The 18,924-nt window shown below is 45.9% G+C and overlaps 2 protein-coding genes across 10 annotated transcripts in view; both read left to right on the plus strand.

The window, feature by feature from the left end:
* Positions 1 to 4,917: 4,917 nt before the first annotated feature.
* Positions 4,918 to 9,515, plus strand: Ss18l2 (SS18 like 2). 3 transcript variants are annotated; one of them, XR_004388861.1, is made up of 4 exons: positions 4,918 to 5,070; positions 5,238 to 5,314; positions 7,172 to 7,451; positions 8,960 to 9,515. XR_004388861.1 is itself a non-coding variant. In XM_032911206.1 (3 exons), the coding sequence occupies exons 1-3, from the start codon at positions 5,002 to 5,004 to the stop codon at positions 7,257 to 7,259; spliced, it is 234 nt and encodes a 77-aa protein (XP_032767097.1). In that variant the 5' UTR covers positions 4,918 to 5,001; the 3' UTR covers positions 7,260 to 9,513. The 3 variants fall into 3 exon arrangements, 1 of the variants encoding a protein (XP_032767097.1); XR_004388860.1 differs by having other exon boundaries at positions 7,172 to 8,594; positions 8,960 to 9,513; XM_032911206.1 differs by having other exon boundaries at positions 7,172 to 9,513.
* Positions 9,516 to 11,804: 2,289 nt separating this feature from the next.
* The window catches only part of Nktr (natural killer cell triggering receptor), a 36,569-nt gene continuing 29,449 nt past the window's right edge, over positions 11,805 to 18,924 (plus strand). For 4 of the 7 annotated variants that reach the window (XM_032911208.1, XM_032911209.1, XM_032911210.1 and 1 more), the window contains exons 1-2: positions 11,837 to 11,937; positions 12,075 to 12,163. In XM_032911208.1, coding sequence (XP_032767099.1) covers positions 12,106 to 12,163 — 58 coding nt within the window. In that variant the 5' untranslated portion in view covers positions 11,837 to 11,937; positions 12,075 to 12,105. Of the gene's footprint in view, positions 11,938 to 12,074; positions 12,164 to 18,924 lie in introns of all 7 variants that reach the window. The other 3 variants (XR_004388863.1, XM_032911215.1, XR_004388862.1) reach the window with 3 other exon arrangements.

The raw sequence follows: 18,924 nt of genomic DNA on the forward strand, positions 1-18,924 counted from the left end.
GCGCATGCGTACACCTTGAGCTCCCATTCGCTGCTGCTAAGCGACGCTCACACCCAAACAGACCAATCGTGGGGCGTCTCTGCTGTCTGGCTGTTCAGACTCCGGAATTGCGTGAATCTTCTGCGGGTTTGCTCCCCTCCGCCCGCGTCTCCTCCTCAGGGGTGGAGGCCCATGTGTGAGTCTCACTCACCTCGAACGGTGTGTAGAGGCTCCGATGTCCCTTCGATTCCTGCCCGGGAGCGGACAGGGCTGTTCTCCGGAGGCGTCCAGGCCCCTTGACTGGTGTGACACTCCCTGGGCGTGGGTTCTTGCAGGCTATGCAGTTGGGCAGGAGGCCCGAGATAGAAGATCCGAAGAGCATATAGCCTTCTGCCAGCCTGGAGGAGGTGCCAAAGTCCGATCTCCGAGCAACACACCCTCGCTACGTGGCTGGAGGGAGATTGGGTAGCAAAGTTAGGCCCTTAACTGTTTTGACAAATGCTGAGCACCATTGTGTGCCGCTCACTGTGTACACAGCACGTGTGAACACAGAAACCATATCAAGAGAAGGGGGTAGGGCACCAGGCAGGAAAGCCGGTGTCTAAACAGAAGTCATGCTTCACAGAACCATGGGTTCCAAAGAGAATTTACACTTGACTTGGAGTTCGGGGTCAGGGGAAGGTTCCCCAAGTCTCAGGCTGTTGGGCAAAAGAGAGTTCGTGTGTTTCAGGGACATTCACTTGTGCACAGTACTCTGTGGGGCTGAGGATGCATCGATGTTGATAGAATGCCTGAACTAGAAAACCCCGGATCAGCCCTGTCACCCTCTCCATACGTCAGAACTCCAGCCTCTCCTTGGAAGTCAGGATCTCAGGACCTCAGCTTCTCTCTAATGCTACACCATCAACTTCACGGATACTTCATTTTTACTCCTTGAGACAGAGTCTTATGTATCCTAAGCTGACCTTGAATTCACTATGTAGCAGTTGATCCTGCTGCCTCTATTTCCCGGGTGCTGGGATTGCCAATGTGTGCTTCCACAGCCGGCTTGTGCACTGCAGCTCAACCCCAGGGTTTCCTGCCTCCTAGACAAGAGCATTACCCACTGAGCCACATCCTTAGCCCCAGCTTTCCTGATTCTGAGGCCAAGTGCAATTCAATGAAGCCCAGAACTTGCTCCCCTGGTTCTCAGCCTCTGTCACCACATGAACACGTTCTCCTAATAAACCTTCCTCATGTAGACAGAGATAGCCTATTCATTCCATTTCTATGGAGAAGCTGACTATGGGTGCCAATGTAGCAGCTGGATTGACAGGTTATATGGAGAGACTTGAGCTGAGCGAAGACTGCTAAATGGCATTTCTCTTGTGGGTGGAAAAGAAAACAGGGCTTATGTAACCGCAGACAAATTACAAAACGAACACAGGAAGACTTGTGACCATCTAAGATAGCCTTTGGGCATCATTGGGTCCTGGTATTCAAGTCATGCCACAGTCCCCTCCCACACTGAGTCAAGGCTGGTCTGTAACAAGCCTCAACAAGGCTAGTCCGTAACGTTCACAAAGGAGAAAAACATAGAGAAGACTGACACTGTCCACTGTGTGCCCTCTCTGGATAGAGAATATTTGGGACTAGGCCTATAAGACTCTGGATTTAGCAGAGCAGTGCCTCACACCTGCGCTGTCAGTATTCACACCGGTATTCAGGAGGCTGGCAGAGGAGCACTGACATGGAGCTGAGGCTAGCCTGGGCAAAAGAGTGGATCCTAGGCCAGCTTGACTACAGAGACCCAATCTGAAAAGAAAGTCAGGGGGACTTTCTTTCCTGAGTTGGCTCAGGAATTTAGTTCGTCTTGTTCCTCCTGCAGAGGACCTGGGCTTGACTCTCCACATGTACACAGTGGCGTGCACAAACATTTGCAACCCCGGGATGGTTTGACACCCTCTACTGACATCCACCGGCATCAGACAGGCATGCGGTGCACATACACATGTGCAGGCAAAACATTGATCCACACAAATGCATCTACACAGAATGTTTTAAAAAGCAAAAGGTAGAGAACTCCGGACTGGGATGTGGCGCCCGTGAGGGGATGTTTTCAGAGCATGCACGAATGAAGCCTTGACTTCTGTCCCCAGCGCCCCAACCACGTCTGGAGTCCCAGTACTCAAAAGATACAGATTGGAGAATCGCAGGCACAAATTTGTCCTTTCTGAGACACCATCTTAAAACCAAAGTAAATGAACAAGCTCCTTTGGAATGTGATGCAGCCTTGGGGTATTAATATCTGAGACTTGAGGGACTTTGATAGAATGTTCCTTCACCTTCCGTCCGGTACACCTGCTGAGTCTCAGGCTCTACCGTAGAGTGAAATGGTAAGTGGGTAAGGTGTAATGCCTAAAATTCCAGCCCACGTCTCCAGTCACTGACCACTCACGGCCACTGTCACCTCCAGACACTTTCTGTTCCAAGCAAGCCTTTTCAGCTCTCCACCCCACAATCTCCACATCTCCACAGACGACTTCCATGTCTAGTCATTTATAACGTTAGACATTTGACCCCTGTCCACCTCCAGCTCCTTTGCCCCCTCCCTCCCACACAGTCCAGCCTGCCTCTACTTTGTCCTGTTCAGTAGTTCTTTTTAAATTTTCACTTCACTTCTCATGGGTTGGGAGTCCCAGGGCGACCACATCGACCACAGTGCTTCTGACACACTGACACCTTTGCAAGTCCACCACCAGTGTCCTCCTGGGCCGTAAATGCTGCCGCCACATAGGTCTGTACTACACACAATGCCAACCTCAGCCAGGTCCTTCATATACCCAGCGGGTGTCCAGTCAGCTTTCTGCCCAGCCTTCCCAACACCCAAGTGCCATCAATTTTCTACCCTGCCTTCCCAACACCCAATCCAAATCTCCCTCCTGCCCCTCCGTTACTGCCCACCCTTTGACCCCATTTGCCCTCCCAGGCACCCCTGTCATTGAAGAACAAGTGACCATAAAAGTGATGGGTGTCAGCTGCTGGCAACTCTTCTCCCAGCATCCTCCACTTTCTTTATCTTCTGTGCAGCCAAACCTCCTGGGAAACTTGGTCACCGTTTGAATACTCAGTGCCTCTCCTTTTCTACCTCTTCCAAGCACCCTGTCATTCTGACTTCTGCCCCAGCCTACATGAATGACATCAAAGACCTAGTCTTACTTTGTTCAGCATTGGCTACTTCTAAGTCACTCTCTCTTTTCGCCCACAATTTTCTAGGTTTAGTCTCTTTCTCCTCCCATCTCTTCTACAGCTTCTTCTCCTCTGCATAAGGGAAACCGCCACGCTCACCTTGGGCGGGCTTCTCCACTACAAGATTCTAATCGGTTTGCCCAAGTGATGTTTCTCACAACTCTGTCCCTCCAGACTTCATTCATGCTTCCAGACCCAAATAGCCATGAACTTCAATATTACCCCACGGGATAACCTCAGACTACTTTTCTGTTGCCTTCAGTCCAGCTCCCCCCACACCTGCTCCCTGCCTTCACAAATGACATTATGACTCTCTCACATACCAAACCCAGAACTCCCATGCACCATCCCCATTTCCCCCTGCATCTTCCTCCCAACTCGGTCACTGAGGCCAACCAGATCTCCTTCCTCAAGTGCACGCTTCTCTCACAGTACCCATCTCCTCTGGGTTGCTCACTGGTAGCCACCCCTAACTCTTCTTCTTCGCACTCAGCCCCCTTCCTTCCCACCTTTCATCTTATCACTGTCAAGAAAGCTTTCAGGCTTTACCAGTCTTCTGCCTGAGACCATCCACGGTCCCCACTGCCTCCTGTAGAAAGTTCAGGATTGAGTCCTCTCACCCCCACGATGCCCACACCTTCACGCCGAGACTTCTCTCTCCCTGCACCTGCCCCTCCTTGACACCACCTCCTGCCAAAATCAGGCCTCCACTTATAAATAGGAATTGCTGAGGGCAGAGTGGTACTGAGCAAGGTCTGTGCCCTGTTCTTGATGACCGTGCTCTTCCCACCCTGCCTTCTGTAGAATCTCTGGGAGATTCCAGTAGGGGAGGGACTGATGCGGAAACTTGAGAAGCAAGAATCTCTGAGTCCAACCCCACACAGACGTTCCACCCCAACTTCTCTCATTGGATCCTCATGCCTGGGATGTCGTGGAAGCTGCTGCTTTATACACCCAAATGGGGTTGGGCAAACCCATTCTAGGGCAGGGAAACGAAACTCTAGGGAGATCTCAAGATCTTCCCTCCAAAATGAAGTCCCTGGTTCAGAGTCTGCTGGTCATTGTTGGTCAATAGGATTCGGGGAAATGCATCTATTTTTCTGTTCTGTGAAATGGAGAAAATGCTAGTACTTTTTAGGGTGGCAACAAACAATATGATTTCATAGCAAACATTTACTCATGATTATAGGTGTGTTTGCCACATGTATTTCGGTGCCTGTGCAGGCCAGAAGAAGGCATTAGATCTCCCGGGGCATAAGTTACAGGTGGTTGTGAGCCACTCGAATTGGGGGGTTGGAAATCAAACTCTGGTCCTCTGGAAAAGCAAGCAAGGAGGCTCTTAACTACTAACCCCTGCCGGATACGCTTTATATTTTATTTTATTTTAATTTTTATTGCCCAGAAAGAATCTAGGCACATTCATGTATCTTCCAGGATAAGAGGAAAGTTAATTATCAGTGCATTCCGGTTTGATCTGACTGTAAGGAGCTCCTCAGTTCCCACTGTACTGCAACTAGAAGAGTTAGGGACCCGGGAACCAGGCTGTACAAGAAACCTTTCAGCCCTTGGCCATCAATCATCAGCAAAGTCCTGCCCCCAGATAAGCGTCATAGATTACGCAAGAGCAAGCCAGAGAGTGCTTGCGTGTCCAATCACAGGCGATGCCCCGCCCCACTATGTGGCTCATCCAATCAGCGTCAAGGCTCTAACCCCTCCACACCGAGAGGCGCAGGCTTGCGTCAGCAGCGCGCGACGTGGGGTCTCCCAGCTCGGGATTCCGAGCTTCTTTACAGCATGTCCGTCATCTTCGCTCCTGACTGGTTACGCGGCAAGGCCAAGGTCAACCAGGAGACTATCCAGCGGGTGAGCGACCGCGAGCCGGAGACCTGGTGCAGGAGCTTCCTGCAGGGGCCGGGCCGTGGTGGGGACAGTCTGTGGGCCGAGGAAGGAATGGGAGCAGGGTCAACTTGGCGCCTGCCCCGGACCTTCACCTGAGAGCTCCCTGCGCTTCCCCCTCGCCCATCTTTCAGCTCCTGGAGGAGAATGACCAGCTGATCCGCTGTATCGTGGAGTATCAGAACAAGGGTCGAGCGAACGAGTGCGTCCAGTAAGTGCCACTGGGGACGTGCGGCAGCCCTGGGGAGGTGCGGAAGAGGCTACTTGGATTGAGTAGTGCTGCATCCCTTTAATCCTAGCACTGGGCAGGCTGCGGCCGGAGAATGGCCAGCTAAGATTACGTAGCATGACTACTTCGCCCTCTAAAGGTTATTTACTTACTACTCAAAACCATATTTACAGTTTATGGTAGACCCTTGAGTTAGTCAGGGTTTCCTAGAAAGCACTGTCATCTGGTGACAGGAAAGCATCCTACAGATAGGCTCCATAAGAGCCATGGTCTCTTTATTCGTGGATTTCACGTCCATCCCCCAAAAGCAAGCCAGGCCATTTGGGTAACTAGAAATCGGTCTGTGGGAGATACACACGATCAACAAAGGGATTTCTATGTTAAACCAGAGTTCAATTCAGGATAGAATTAATGTGCTCTCTTACTGGATACCAGAATGGGAAGAAACAGAATCTGAGACCTTTTTCCAAATTTGGTCCAAGAACTAGGCCCCATTTCTTATATGAAATACTTTATTGTTACTTAAATGCTTTAAAAATTCCTTATCTTTTTTACCTCTTTAAAACTCACCCACAACCCTTCTTTAAGCACTTAATGGAATGGTAGAATTGCCATTTTGAGGTGTTTGTTTGACTCCAGCATTCAAGGTTTGCGTTTTTACATTTAACAGTAAACACTTTCCCGTGATTAGAAAACACCTGAAGCACATTCTCTTTGGTATACTGACTCTTGTGCAAAGATTCAGAGGTCCTACAAATCTATTCTGTCTTCTCACATTGTGAAGGTCCTACTTCTCAAGTCTGATGACTCTTCCTGAATGGCCAGCAAATGTCATGTGCTCTCCTTGGTCATACAAGGGTCTCCTTTATTCCCCCCAACACACACAAAGGTTTCCCCGTGTAGCTCTGGCTATCCTGGACTTGCTTTGTAGACCAGGCTGGCTGTGACCTTCCCTGCCTCTGCCTCTGCCTCCTATGTGAGGGACTAAGATACACCACCACACCGAGCAGTGGTAACTGCAGATGAGGAGCCAATGCATGGTGACTAAGAAGCACCAGAGATTCCCACTCTCTGTGGAGCTGACACTCTAGACTCTAGACCAGAGGGGAAAAATATAATAGACATGTGCTTTAAATGGAATAAAGTCAGGGCATACCTGTCATGTACAGGAAGTCCTGGGTGCAGTTTCCAGCACTGCAGAAATCAGGTGGGTAAGTAGAAGATGGGGTGCAGTGTGTTCTTCACAAGGTAACATTGAGAGAAGCCTGAACCCCAGAAATAAGTAGGGCAGGACAAAGGCGCTGGATATCCTTGGGCATACCAAGGAGGCCCCATGTTCAGATCTCGGCGAAGGGAAAGCCACAGGAGATGAGGACACAGCAGTGACTGGAGACCCCATTATAAAGGCCTTGTAGGAATGAGATGGCATCTTTTAAGGGCTATAGAGCAGTTAAATGCAGGATCCTGATTTAAATTGCAGTGATCACTCCAGTCTGTAGAATACAGTGGGGCTGTAGTATAGATCATGGGGATGAGGAGAACGCTGTTGTAGTCTAGGCAAAAAAGGGATAGTTGCTTGATCTAGAGGGTAGATGTGGGAGTGGAAATGGCCAAGATTCTAAGTTAAACGAGGTTGGTAAAGCCGGGTGTGGTGGTATACTTGGGGAGGCAGAGACAGATGGATCTCTTGAGTTTGAAGACAGTTGGGGCTGTATAGTAAGACCATTTGGTTGACGACTGCGTCATTCGGTCAGTGGGAAAGCCATTCCAGTTCAGTGGGTAGGTTTAGCCTGCCTGGTGAAGAAAACCAAGCGTCTGACTTTTGTTTTTCACCCATAGGTATCAGCATGTGTTACATAGAAATCTCATTTATTTGGCCACCATCGCAGACGCCAACACAAGCAGTCTTACAAAGGCAGTGGAATAGTCTTCCAGAGGGCTGTGATGAGCAGTGACTGCATGGAACCCATCTCCTGTGAAATAGAGCGCTGCTTAGAACATGGCGAAAGGTGCCATTCATTTTAGACTGTGATGAAACTTGCTACCAACTCTACCATATTCTTACTGTAAATATTTTAGTGATAAAACAGATCCCACAGTAAAACTGTGAGGACCTGAGGCATGTGTGACGGCAGTGTCATTGTCAACAATACTGCTTCATTATCTAATACTGTGTAATAATAAATGATGCACGCCTCTCCCCAGTGTCCCACATCCACTGATGCCATGTTCACACAGCCCTGTTTTCTCCTTTCTGTCACCTCTTCTGCTAGGTTATAAACTGTTGAAACCTTGTCAGGGAGAGAGGTTGAAGCAAGCACCCCTGCTTGAGGCACAAGCAAAGGGTACAGCGACGGGAGGTGGAGGCAGGACGTCAAGGTCAACCTGGGCCACAGGAGCCCCAGAAAAAGGAAAAGTGTTTTTGTTAGCATACACGTGATCGGTTTAATGGCATTTTCACACGTATAGATAATGTATCTGGTCACCTTCGCCCCCATTACTCTCGTTTCCTTCCTGCTTGAAAGCTTGATAGACAACATGGATGCGATTTAAAGATACTTTGCTTTCATACTGTGAAACCAGCCAGCATAAAGGACAGACTCCGTAAGTGTCTGTCCACTTTCTATTGCTGTGATACAGCACCATGATGAAAGCAGCTTGTGGAGGATAGATCTGTGTTGGCTTAAATGTCCTAATTACAGTCCATCATGCAGGGAAGTCAGGGCAGGAACCTGGGGGCTGCAACTGAAGCAGGGCCCTTGGAAGACGCTGGCTTATTTTCTTTGTTGAAAAGATTGAGGATCTGTTAGTTGTTCAGGCCTTGAGGCTGGATGTCTCGGCGATCCCAATCTTGCCCTGAGGCCTGGGGGATTCCCGGAGAGCTGCTGGTCTTCAGTCTGTGTAGGAATCCCAGATAAGTTGGATCGAATACCAACCAAGACAGTAATGACTCAGTGACCAGATGAATGAGCTGGTAGAGTATGGCGAGCAAAACTCCAAGTTTCCTTCTATGCCCTTTTGTAAGTGCGGCTCAGTTTAGAGTTAGTCTTCAGCTTTCCAGTAATCCAGGAAAGTTTACAGGAGTGCCAGAGCTTAGACTTAGGTTCCAGATGCAGTCGAGTTGGCAGCCAGAGTAGACCGCCACAGTGATTCTACACACAGGAAGTAGAAGTGTGGATGTGCAGAGTGGGTATAAAGACTGAGGGAGCTGTGTTCTTCCAGATAACAAACTTTCCGAGTTGGTGATGGCTACAGCCACAAGGTGAGTGCTTCATACCACTGAACTGCGCTCTAAGATGGCTTTAGATTGGTAAAGATGATATGATGCAAACTTGACAGTTTTATACAAGCAGGGTGGCACTGATAATTGTATGTGGTCATACAAGCAACTTATGGGTTTAAAATAAAGGGGCATTTGTTTAAGCCTAGGCGGGGCTCCAAGAGTCCCACCACACCTGAGACATGAAGACTGGATTTAAACATAGAAGGAGAAACTCAAATTCCCAGATGAACACAGACAAAGTTTTCAGGAATGTGAAGTCTACACATCCATTTCTCTCCCCTTCCCTTGTCTGTCTCTTCCATCTCCCTCCCCTTCTTGTCTCCCTCCGTTTTCTGCTGTTGCAGATGGAACCCAGAGCATGTCTGTACCACTGAGGTACATCCCCAGCCTCTGGGGAATTCTGAGTGCAGAAGCACAAGACTGAAGGAAACAACAACAAAAAGCCGGATCAACTGACCACCAGAATAAGACACTTTGCCAGGGCTAGTCCTGCTAAGTGTAGTTCTTACCCCTCACTGAGGAAACAACTCCCACACCTAAGCTCAAGGTGTGTTTCCTATAGAGGAGACAAAAAGATCGTAAGAGTCAGAGAATCGGAGTTTGCTGTGAGATTTTTGTCTCCTTGTAATGTCAGAAACTACACCATAAGTCTCACCAACTTGACTGCTTAACATGGACAACAGAAATGCCAAACTGGAGTCCTCAACTCTATACAAAGAACTACTGGCAACTAAGGAGTACTGAGAGTGAGAGAAATCGTCTACCCCAAGGAAGAACAGGCCAACTGGTCATATGAATAGACTGAGCAGATTGTGCTTAGGGATATATACGTATGTATATATACATGTAGAAACAATGCATTTATCCCCCAAAATAAAACTAGTTTTTAAAAAACAAACATATAACTTCTACAATTTTCAGCTCTAGGAAGTAACTTTTTTTTCCCCCATTGGTAAAAAATTTTTAAAAATAAAAGGGGTTGGGGATTTAGCTCAGTGGTAGAGCGTTTGGCAAGCGCAAGGCCCTGAGTTCGGTCCCCAGCTCCGAAGGGGGGGAAGAAAAGAATAGTAAGCACTTTTATTTTAAAGGCAGTTTTATGTTGGTGCTATTTTTTTGAGCTACATTTTTGGGTTTTTATACCTCTATTTCCCTTCCAACCCTTATTCCACCCTGATCTCTTCGAACTTCCCAACGCTAGGTAGGAAGGAAAGGGGAAAGGAGACATAGACCTCTTTAGACTACTTCCTGCTGACTAAGGATGTTGAGTTACTTGAGGCAAGTCCAATCTTTATGATTAGGATTATCTCCCAATTTCTTCTCATCTCTTTGCTCACGAACACTTGGCAAAACTCCAGGAGCAGCAGCATTCCCAGAACGTCCCTGGTCCTCTTGGGACTCTGGCATTCATACCCTTGGAAGAGTCCCCAGAATCCTGAATGTAAACTGTCTACGGCTGGCAAAAGCACGCCCCTGCCTGTGCACTAGGCAAATCATAATCATCGGCTGTGAAGTAGCCACTTCTTCCATGCCTGGGATTAAATAAAGACATTCTCACAATTATAACTGGGTTTTTAAAGAAACCAAAATTCTCACTATAGGGTCCCCCTATATCGCCTTTCCTGGTACTCTCTATGTAGACCAGGTTGGCCTCTGATTCACCAAGATCTACCTGTCTTTGCCTACTAAGTGCTGGGTGCTGTGATTAAAGGTGTGTGCCACTATACCCAACTTCAGTAAGCATTCAACAGCTGAGCCATCTCTCTAAACATAAAGACAACATGTAGAACCAATTTAAGCCTATCCCTGACTAGTTTATACATAAATGGGACTCAGACAATGGTTATTTTATTTGGCTTTGACGATTATTGGAGGGTAACTCCTACTCTTCTAACTGCTGGCCTGGCTACCTCCCCAGTGGTGTACCCCAGATAAATACTGTTTTTCCTCGCTGTGTGCTCATCCTCCATCTCCCCTCATGGGGGCGTCCTCTCTCCTCTTGTTCCTCCTCCACTTGTTCTCTCTTCTTGACTTACTCTTCTCCTTCTCACCTCCAACCAAGTAACTCAAAACCCACCTCCCTGTAATCCCCCTAATAACTGGCTGTAATTTTATTTAACCAATTAACAAGGTTTGCACAACAAAAGTTTGTAAACATGCTAAGTCACTCTTGGTCTAGACCTCTGGGTATAGTATGTAGCATTACAATACATAGCAACAGATCCCACCTCAACACTGATTGGGATTATAATTTTCTACAGTAACACACTCTTTGTCGTGTACTTTTGTTGTTGGTTTGTTTGTTTTGTTTTGAGACAAGGTTTACATAGCTCTGACTGGCCAGGGAGGCACTATGTAGACCAGACTGACAAAACTCAAGAGATCCACTTCCCTCTGCCTCTTGAGCGATGGGGTTAAATAAAGGGTGTGTGTTATAGCTCACAGACTTCTTTTTTAAGATTTTTACTCTGAGTGTTTTGCCTGCATGTACGTCTGTGCACCATGTTTATGCTTGGTGTCCACGGAGGTCAGAGGAATACGATAGAAACCCTGGAACTGGAGATGGTTGTAAGCCACCATGAGGCCCTTGTGTTGGGCTTTAAAGCCAGATCCTCTGCAGGAGCAGCCTCTTAACAGCTGGACCATTGCTCCAGCCAACTGGTTTGCTTTCTTTAGACAGGCCTCAGGTAGCTCAGGCTGACCTTGAACTTCTGAGTCTCCTGCCTTTGCCCACCAAGCGCTGGAGTGCAAGTGTGCAACGCCATGGTTTGTGTTTTGCTTCAGGGTTTTTGTAGTTGCTTTGATTTCTATGTCGTTATATTTCTGAGAAAGTCTCCGTGACCCAGACTGGCCTCCAGCTGGCGGCCAGTCTCGTCTCACCGTGGTGGGCAAGTGAAGTCCATCTGGATCCATCTGATTTTCGATTCTTTTAAGTCGAGACAAACAGCGTGACCATATCTACCGTGAGACGGAACAGGACACCGGCCACGTCGGCCGGAAACCTCGGCTTTGCCTTGCGTCCACCCACTGGCCACGCAACCTCAAATATCGCGATGCTACGCGAGCCGTGGTTGACAGCTCGCACACGTCTGCGCACTCGGGATTGGACGGCTGATTCCGAGGGGCGGGGCACGAGGGCCCTCGCGCCCGCTGCCGCACCGGAGCCGCCCACTAAACAGATGAACTCTCGCGATACTTGTGTCCAGTCTCGCGTGCCCTGGCGTGGCGCTCCGCGGCTGGCCCTAACGGGGAGGAGGTGGTGTTCCGTTGGTGACGTTAGGCTCCGGCGGCGCCGGCAGGGCGTTCTCCGGAGCTGTACGGCCAGGTGAGGAGCTCGACGGGAGCGCGGGTGGCCGCGGCTGGGGCGGGCGGGTGCCCTCCTGTGGGCCGCGCCCCTGTCAGGTGGCCCGGGCCCCGCCCTGGCCACCCGCCCGCCCTCAGCGCCCTCCTGTCTCTCCGCAGCTCCCGCCGCCGTCCCGTTGCTGCGCTCGCGATGGGCGCCCAGGACCGGCCGCAGTGCCACTTCGACATCGAGATCAACCGGGAGCCGGGTGAGTGGGGCGAGCCCGCTGGGGCCGGAGCGAGGGCGGACGTGAACGCTGCGGGGCCCGGGCCGGAGCCTGGGGGGAGGGGTGCAGGGGAGGGGCGGGCTCTGCGGGCCGGAGCTGCCGAGCCACCGCGTTCACGAGCGGGCCAACTGCCCTCCACTCTCTCTCGGGAGCCTTCCCTAGAGTGTCCTGGCTCGCGGAGACGTGGCTTGGGGGACAGGAGGACTCGTGCATGGTCTGCGGCCCCGGGGACTGCAGCGCCGCTGGTCCGCAATGTTTGGTGTTGGGTAGTCCGAGTGCAGCCATTCATTAATCCCGGGGCGTCCCGATTCCTCTGTGTACAGAGACGTAGCTGCACACGTACGGTGCTCACACATGCAAAGACGCGCGTGTCGAGGGTGAACATAGATGCGGGTGCGGAGTTGCAAACCGACGGGAGGTGTGTGCTGGGTGCGCCCCATCTTATGTTGCAGATCCGCGGGAGAGCTCGTCCTGAGTCCTGGAAGGGGCAGCAGTAGCTAAAACAGGGCTGCCTTTTTCTGTTTATGTTCTGCGGGAAGGAGACCGGAAGTAAAGGGGTAAACACGCATTCCCTCCAGTAGTGCGGTGTTAGTCAGGCAGTGAGAAAAGGCCGTCCTGAGGGGATGACGTTTGAGTTGATGCGTGTGGGAACTGTGGTTGGTGGCGGCAGCCAACAGTTGACTTGGGTTCCAAATCGGTACGTGTGTTTTTTGGGGGAAATCGAAGATCCCGGTCTGGATGGAGTAGAGAGAAGGGATTAGGGAAAAGTCTTGCCCCACGCTAGAGGAGGACGGTGGCAGCTCTGAACAAAGGATTGGAGTGATCTTAAACATTTTGTTTTTCCCATTTAACATTTGGACCCGAACTGGAGCTGCAGTTTATTCGGCGTTTACAAAACTTAACTTTGGAGATGTTTCGTGGATTTTTGCAAACCTAATGTGAGAGCATACTCAGAAAGTAATAGGACAATAGCTGGGAAGTATTTTCCTAAAGTGACCAAGGACCTGGCTTTGATTCGCAGCAACACAGATAGATGTAAGTCTTGAAAAGAAAGTATTTAACATGGCATCTTTACTTAATGTCTATTTTTTTCAGGCATCTTCTATTTTTAACTTTTTGTTTTGTTTTTTAAGACAGAGTTTTTCTGTGTAGACCAGGCTGGCCTTGAACTCAAAGAGATCTGAGTGCTGGGAGTAAGGTGGGCGCCACCACTGCCCCGCTTATATTTACTAATCAGCCAGGAATATAGTTCAGTGGGAGAGTGCTTGCCTGGCATTGAAGGCTCCAGTTCAGTTCTCACTGTCACAGATAAAAGTATCTGATTTAGATTTATTTTGATAAGCAGAATGATGCAGAAATCAAGATGAACTGATAAGAATTGAGTGTAACATGGTATGTATTTTCAGTTACCATCAGTTCAAATGCAAAACAGATTTTCTTTTGAATTAGTTTTATAATTCAGAAGTTGAACAGTTTTTTTTCCTGTATGAATCCAGTAAAATTGTTCCTATTGGAAATAATTTTTATTTTTGGTGGTTTGTGGCTTTTAAGAAACTGGTGTATTTAATTTGACAGACTTATGTGCTAGGAGTTTTTTTCATAGTATGTAGTGATAGCTGATCTTTCACTCCTGATTGAAAATATGTAGTTTACTGCTTTAATGGTGGCATGAATCTGGGAGAGCAGGGACTAAAAATAAAGTGGTCTAAAGTCTGCATTTATTCAGAGCATCAGACAATTTAAACTCAAGCCTAATGTGGCAAAAACATTTTTTTTTTTTCAGAGAGGCATATGGATAGAGCCAGTTGTAATGAATAAGTGGAAGTAAACTCCTACCCACTACACCTGGGAGAGTCAGGAAAGCACCTTCCAAGAACAAGTACATGTTTTTGAAGAAACTGAGGTCACAGGACTCTGTTTTCTTGGAGCTTTCCTCACAAGCACTCATAATTCCTCTGTTCTTGGACAATTCGGACAGTGTGTGCCTGTTGTCTTTTATTTTCTCTCTCTCTTTTTTAAGATTTATTTAATGTATATGAGTACACTGTAGCTGTCTTCAGACACACCAGAAGAGGGCACCAGATCCCATTTCAGATGGTTGTGAGCCACCATGTGGTTGCTGGGAATTGAACTCAGGACCTCTGGAAAAGCAGTCAGTGCTCTTAACCGCTAAGCCATCTCTCCAGACCCGTTTTTTATTCTCTTAATCTACTGTTAATCTACCATTTTTTTAAGAACCAGATTTTAGTGTCATAGACTTTCTGTCCTCAACTTTTATCAACTTCAGATTTTTTAATCTTCTAATGATTGCTTTGGTTTTATTTTTTCTTTTTTAGTTTCTTTTTTAAAATTTTTTTATTTAAATTTTAGGTACATTAGTGTTTTGCTTGAATATATGTGTAAAAGAGTGGGGTCTCCTAGGACAGAAGTTACAGATGGTTGTGAGCTACCATGTGAGTGCTGGAATTAGTTCAGGTCCCCTAACCACTCTAACTTACTCTAACCACTGAACCATCTCTGCAGCCCCTCTTTTCTAATTTCTTTTTTTTTTTTTTTTTTTTTTTTTGTTCTTTTTTTTTCGGAGCTGGGGACTGAACCCAGGGCCTTGCGCTTCCTAGGTAAGCCCTCTACCGCTGAGCTAAATCCCCAGCCCTCTTTTCTAATTTCTTAAAGTAGACGCTTTAATTGTTGCTGACTTGATTCCTTTTCTTTTTGATTTTTTAATTTTTGAAAATTTTATGTATGTAAGTACACTATAGCTCTCTTCATGCACACCATTAGAACAGGGCATTGGATCCCATTACAGATGGTTGTGAGCCACCATGGGAATTTAACTCAGGATCTCTGGAAGAGCAGCTAGTGCTCTTGACCACTAAGCCAGGTCTCCAGCCCCATGATTCCTTTTCTAATATAAAGGCTTAATTTTATATATATATATATATATATATATATATGAAGCTTAAATGTATCCCATAAATTTTGATGTTCATTTTCTTCAAGCTCAAAATATCTAGTTTTTCTCTTAAGATTGTAACTCTTGAATTTAGAAATGTTCTGATTTCTGAGGACTGATTAGACAGTTTTGATCCATAATGCTCAAAATGAAAAAGAATTCAGAGTTCATATTTTACTTTAAAATTTGAAAATATTTGCATATATAAAACAAGATGTTTTGGAAGATGTACATAGGACATGAGGGTAATTTCATACTGGTTTTCTGTGTGAGTGGGTGGTGGTGGTGGTGATGGTGTGACTGCTACTGTATCAGGTAGAATTTTTTTCACTTGTGGCATCATGTGACACTCAAAAATGAAAGATCTGGATCTTTTTGGATAGGGATACTTTTTATCCTACCCAACTACCCCCCCACCCCACCCCCTTTTTTAATTCTGGCTGTCTAGCAACTCAGTATGTAGACTAGGCTGGCCTTGAATTCAAAGAGATCTTCTGCCATTTGAGCACCAAGACCAAAGGTGTGCACCACCAGGTCTGCCTTAAATCAAATTTTAAAATAAATTACTTTTAGATAATAAATGATTTTGTTTTTTCTTTTGACTACTTCTGTCTTTTATGTTTAGCTACATTAAACATAATTATTTCTGTGTTTGGAATTGCCTTTTCATTTTGTTGTGGGGTCAGGTCTCACTTTCCCAGGCTAGCCTTAAATTTCTCAAGGCCAATGTGTTCTCTTAATATATATCATTTTTTTCTGACTCTGTACAAGGGCACTTACATCATGACTCTTTACTTTGAAGTACTTAGTGTCTAATCTGAATCTGGGAATATCCTGCCAGTTGTGAGGTCGTCGTTGTAGTCCTACAGTACAGCCCTAGCACTGGCACACCTGAAAGGACAAGAATCAAAGCTCACAGCAGTTGCTCCTACTCTGGTCTTGTGCATGCTAGTCTACCAGCTGACCTTCAATCCCAACCCCAGGATGATTTCTTTAAAGGATTTTCTTACTTTAGGTTTTTTATTTTCTGTTTTGTTGTGGACCCAAGAGAAAAATCATAAATCCTTGGTAGTTTTTCAAGATGGATAAAAATGAGGGTATGATTAAAAGGGATGTTTTATGTTTCTGTTTAAGATTCACAAAATGCTAATTAAAATGTCTGTTTTCTACAGTGTAACATGTTCTACAGTGTAACTAACACGTTTGAAATTTTTATCAAGAAGTTAAGGGGTAATGCCAGACACATGTGCTGCCTGTGACCTTCGTCAAGACATTGGTCTTTCTGTGGTTCTAAAGACAATAGTATTTACTTACCTTCATATTTACCCTTCAGACTTTAGACTCATACTCAGGATAGATGCGTCGGGTCAAATTTGTACTAGAAGAACAGGAAAAATGTCCCTTGCATCTCAGCCTTATTACTAAACTTGTGTGATGTCCACTCTTACTGCTCATGGATTAAATATGAAGTAGAAGCTTTTTGTGTTGAAGAGAGTTACTAAACAATATAACTTTGAGAACAAAGTATGGCTTTGTATCATGGATTTAGTGAGATGTATTAATAACTGAGCACAATTTAATTAGGCAGACGATTGTTTGTTATAACACAGTCAGCTAGGGAAGCTGGTGGTACTTGAGTATAAATCCATTGGGTAGCACTTTCATTCACTCTTGTCCCTAGCAGTGATTTGAAAAAGATTTTTTGTTTGTTTAATGTGTACGATTATATGCATGTGGTGATCAGAAGATAAGTAGGAGAGTAGGTTCTCTTTGTGTGGAGCCTGGAGGTCAGTCGCAGACTATCAGGTTTGACAGCAAGCACTCTGACTTGCTGAGACATCTCAACAGCCCCACTTTTAGTTTCTTAAGAATTTAGCCTGGTCTAGAAGATTGTAGGTTTAAGGTCCAGTTCAAGGCCAGTCTGAGCAACCTAATGGAGACCACAGCTCAAAAAGTATAGAGGGCAGGGACTGATGGGCTAGTCCTGAAGGCTAATGAAGAACTTTTTATTGTTTTGGGGGTTTGTGTGTGTGTTTATAGAAATTTTGAGAAGATAAAGTTTAGTTCTTAATTCTTTTTTTTTTAATCTTTACTTTTGATACCGGTAATCAAATCCAGGCCATGCTAACAAGCTAGCTACGACTGGAGCTGCATGCCCAAACCCTCCCTCCTTACCTGTCCTTGGTTTTTTGCTTTTGTTTTCCTATTGGTATGTTTCATGACAAAGCTTGTGCCTGAAAACAGCCTACCTCTCATTAACGAGGTTAATTTTGGTTAACATTTTCATGTTCATGTAAAGATCAATTTCCGTATGGGATTTGCTGTGTAGTGAACTAATTCTTAAGTTATACTTATTTATAGGCAGAAATTATGATAGTTCTTTTCTGATGAAGTTTGTTCATATTTCATTCAAAATGGAAGACTAGACATCTATTTCAGTGGTAGAGCATGGCTTAATATGGTCTGTAGTGCAGTAGGCACACCTGATTTGTTAATCTGTTTATCCTAGGTTATGTGTTCCTGTGTGTGCTCACTCAGTCCAACATGGCAGGAGAACTCATGTGTAGCTCTACACATACATAGTGTGTATGTGGAGGTTAGAACAACCTTGAGACATCATTGGTTTGGAATTTCATCACATAGTCAGGGTAGTTGCCATGTGTTCCCCTCTCCCCAGTTTGTATCTGGCATTTTACATGGATTTGGGGGATTCAAAATTAGTTCTTCATATTTGTGGTCTAAGTGTTTTGCCCGTTGAGCCCTCTCCCTTGCTCTAGTCTTTCTCAACCTTCCTAACGAGGAAACCCTTTAATACAGTTCCTTATGTTATGGTGACCCCCAACCATAACATTGTACCAATTGCTACTTCATAACTGTAATTTATAGGTCCTGCTGCAAGATATCTGATATACAGCCCCTAAAGGGATCATAATCCACAACCCACCACTGCTCTAGGATATTTTAGGAAAAATTTTCTGGCAATTTCCTTTGTTTTTTATTTGTAATGTATGTGTATGGGTGTTTTGCTTGTGTGTATGTTTGTGTACCACATGTGTATGTCATGCCTATGGAGGCCAGAAGAGGGCGTAAGATCCCTTAGAACTGGAAATACTGTGAGCCGTGTCATGTGGGTGCTAGAAACTGAACCTGAGTCTTCTGTAAGAGCAGCCGATACTCTTAACTGCTTAGCCATATCTCTAGCTGGATATGGCTGTGTTTCAACCTTGCACCAAATTAAAGTTATACCAGTTTTAATTTTTGTCTATCCCTCAATCTTAATGTTACTTAGAGAAGACAGAGCCTTTGCACTAAATCTTGCCTCTTGAGAGTAATAAACATTAGAAACTTTTCTGCTTCAAGTTAGAAGGTAAAGTATTTGTGATAAGATGTATTTAAAAAAAAAAAACAACTTTATTACTGAAGTTAGGTCTACATCATTTGACCTCACACTTTGAAGTTTATTGTGCTAGTAAGAAGTAAGTAACTTGGGGCTGGGGATTTAGCTCAGTGGTAGGGCGCTTACCTAGGAAGCGCAAGGCCCTGGGTTCGGTCCCCAGCTCAAAAAAAAAAAACAAAAAAAAAAAAAAAAAAAAGAAGAAGAAGAAGTAAGTAACTTAAAGTCAATAACTTATAAGGTAGAAACTTCAACCAGCTTTCATTTTAAAGTAGTGCTTCTCAACTTGTGTGTCTCAACCCTTTAGTGACCCTTTCACTGAGTCACCTAGGACCATTGGAGAATATTTATATTACATGATAGATATTTATGTTACAAGTCATAACAGTAGCAAAA

This window comes from Rattus rattus, chromosome 8 (genome assembly GCF_011064425.1).
Source record: "Rattus rattus isolate New Zealand chromosome 8, Rrattus_CSIRO_v1, whole genome shotgun sequence".
Taxonomy (NCBI): Eukaryota; Metazoa; Chordata; class Mammalia; order Rodentia; family Muridae; genus Rattus; species Rattus rattus.

Coding starts and splice junctions, on each gene's coding strand:
- Ss18l2 (XM_032911206.1), top strand. CDS start 5,002: ATGTCCGTCATCTTCGCTCCTGACTGGTTACGCGGCAAGGCCAAGGTC. Junction 5,071..5,237: donor ACCAGGAGACTATCCAGCGG/GTGAGCGACCGC, acceptor CCCATCTTTCAG/CTCCTGGAGGAGAATGACCA. Junction 5,315..7,171: donor CGAGCGAACGAGTGCGTCCA/GTAAGTGCCACT, acceptor TTTCACCCATAG/GTATCAGCATGTGTTACATA.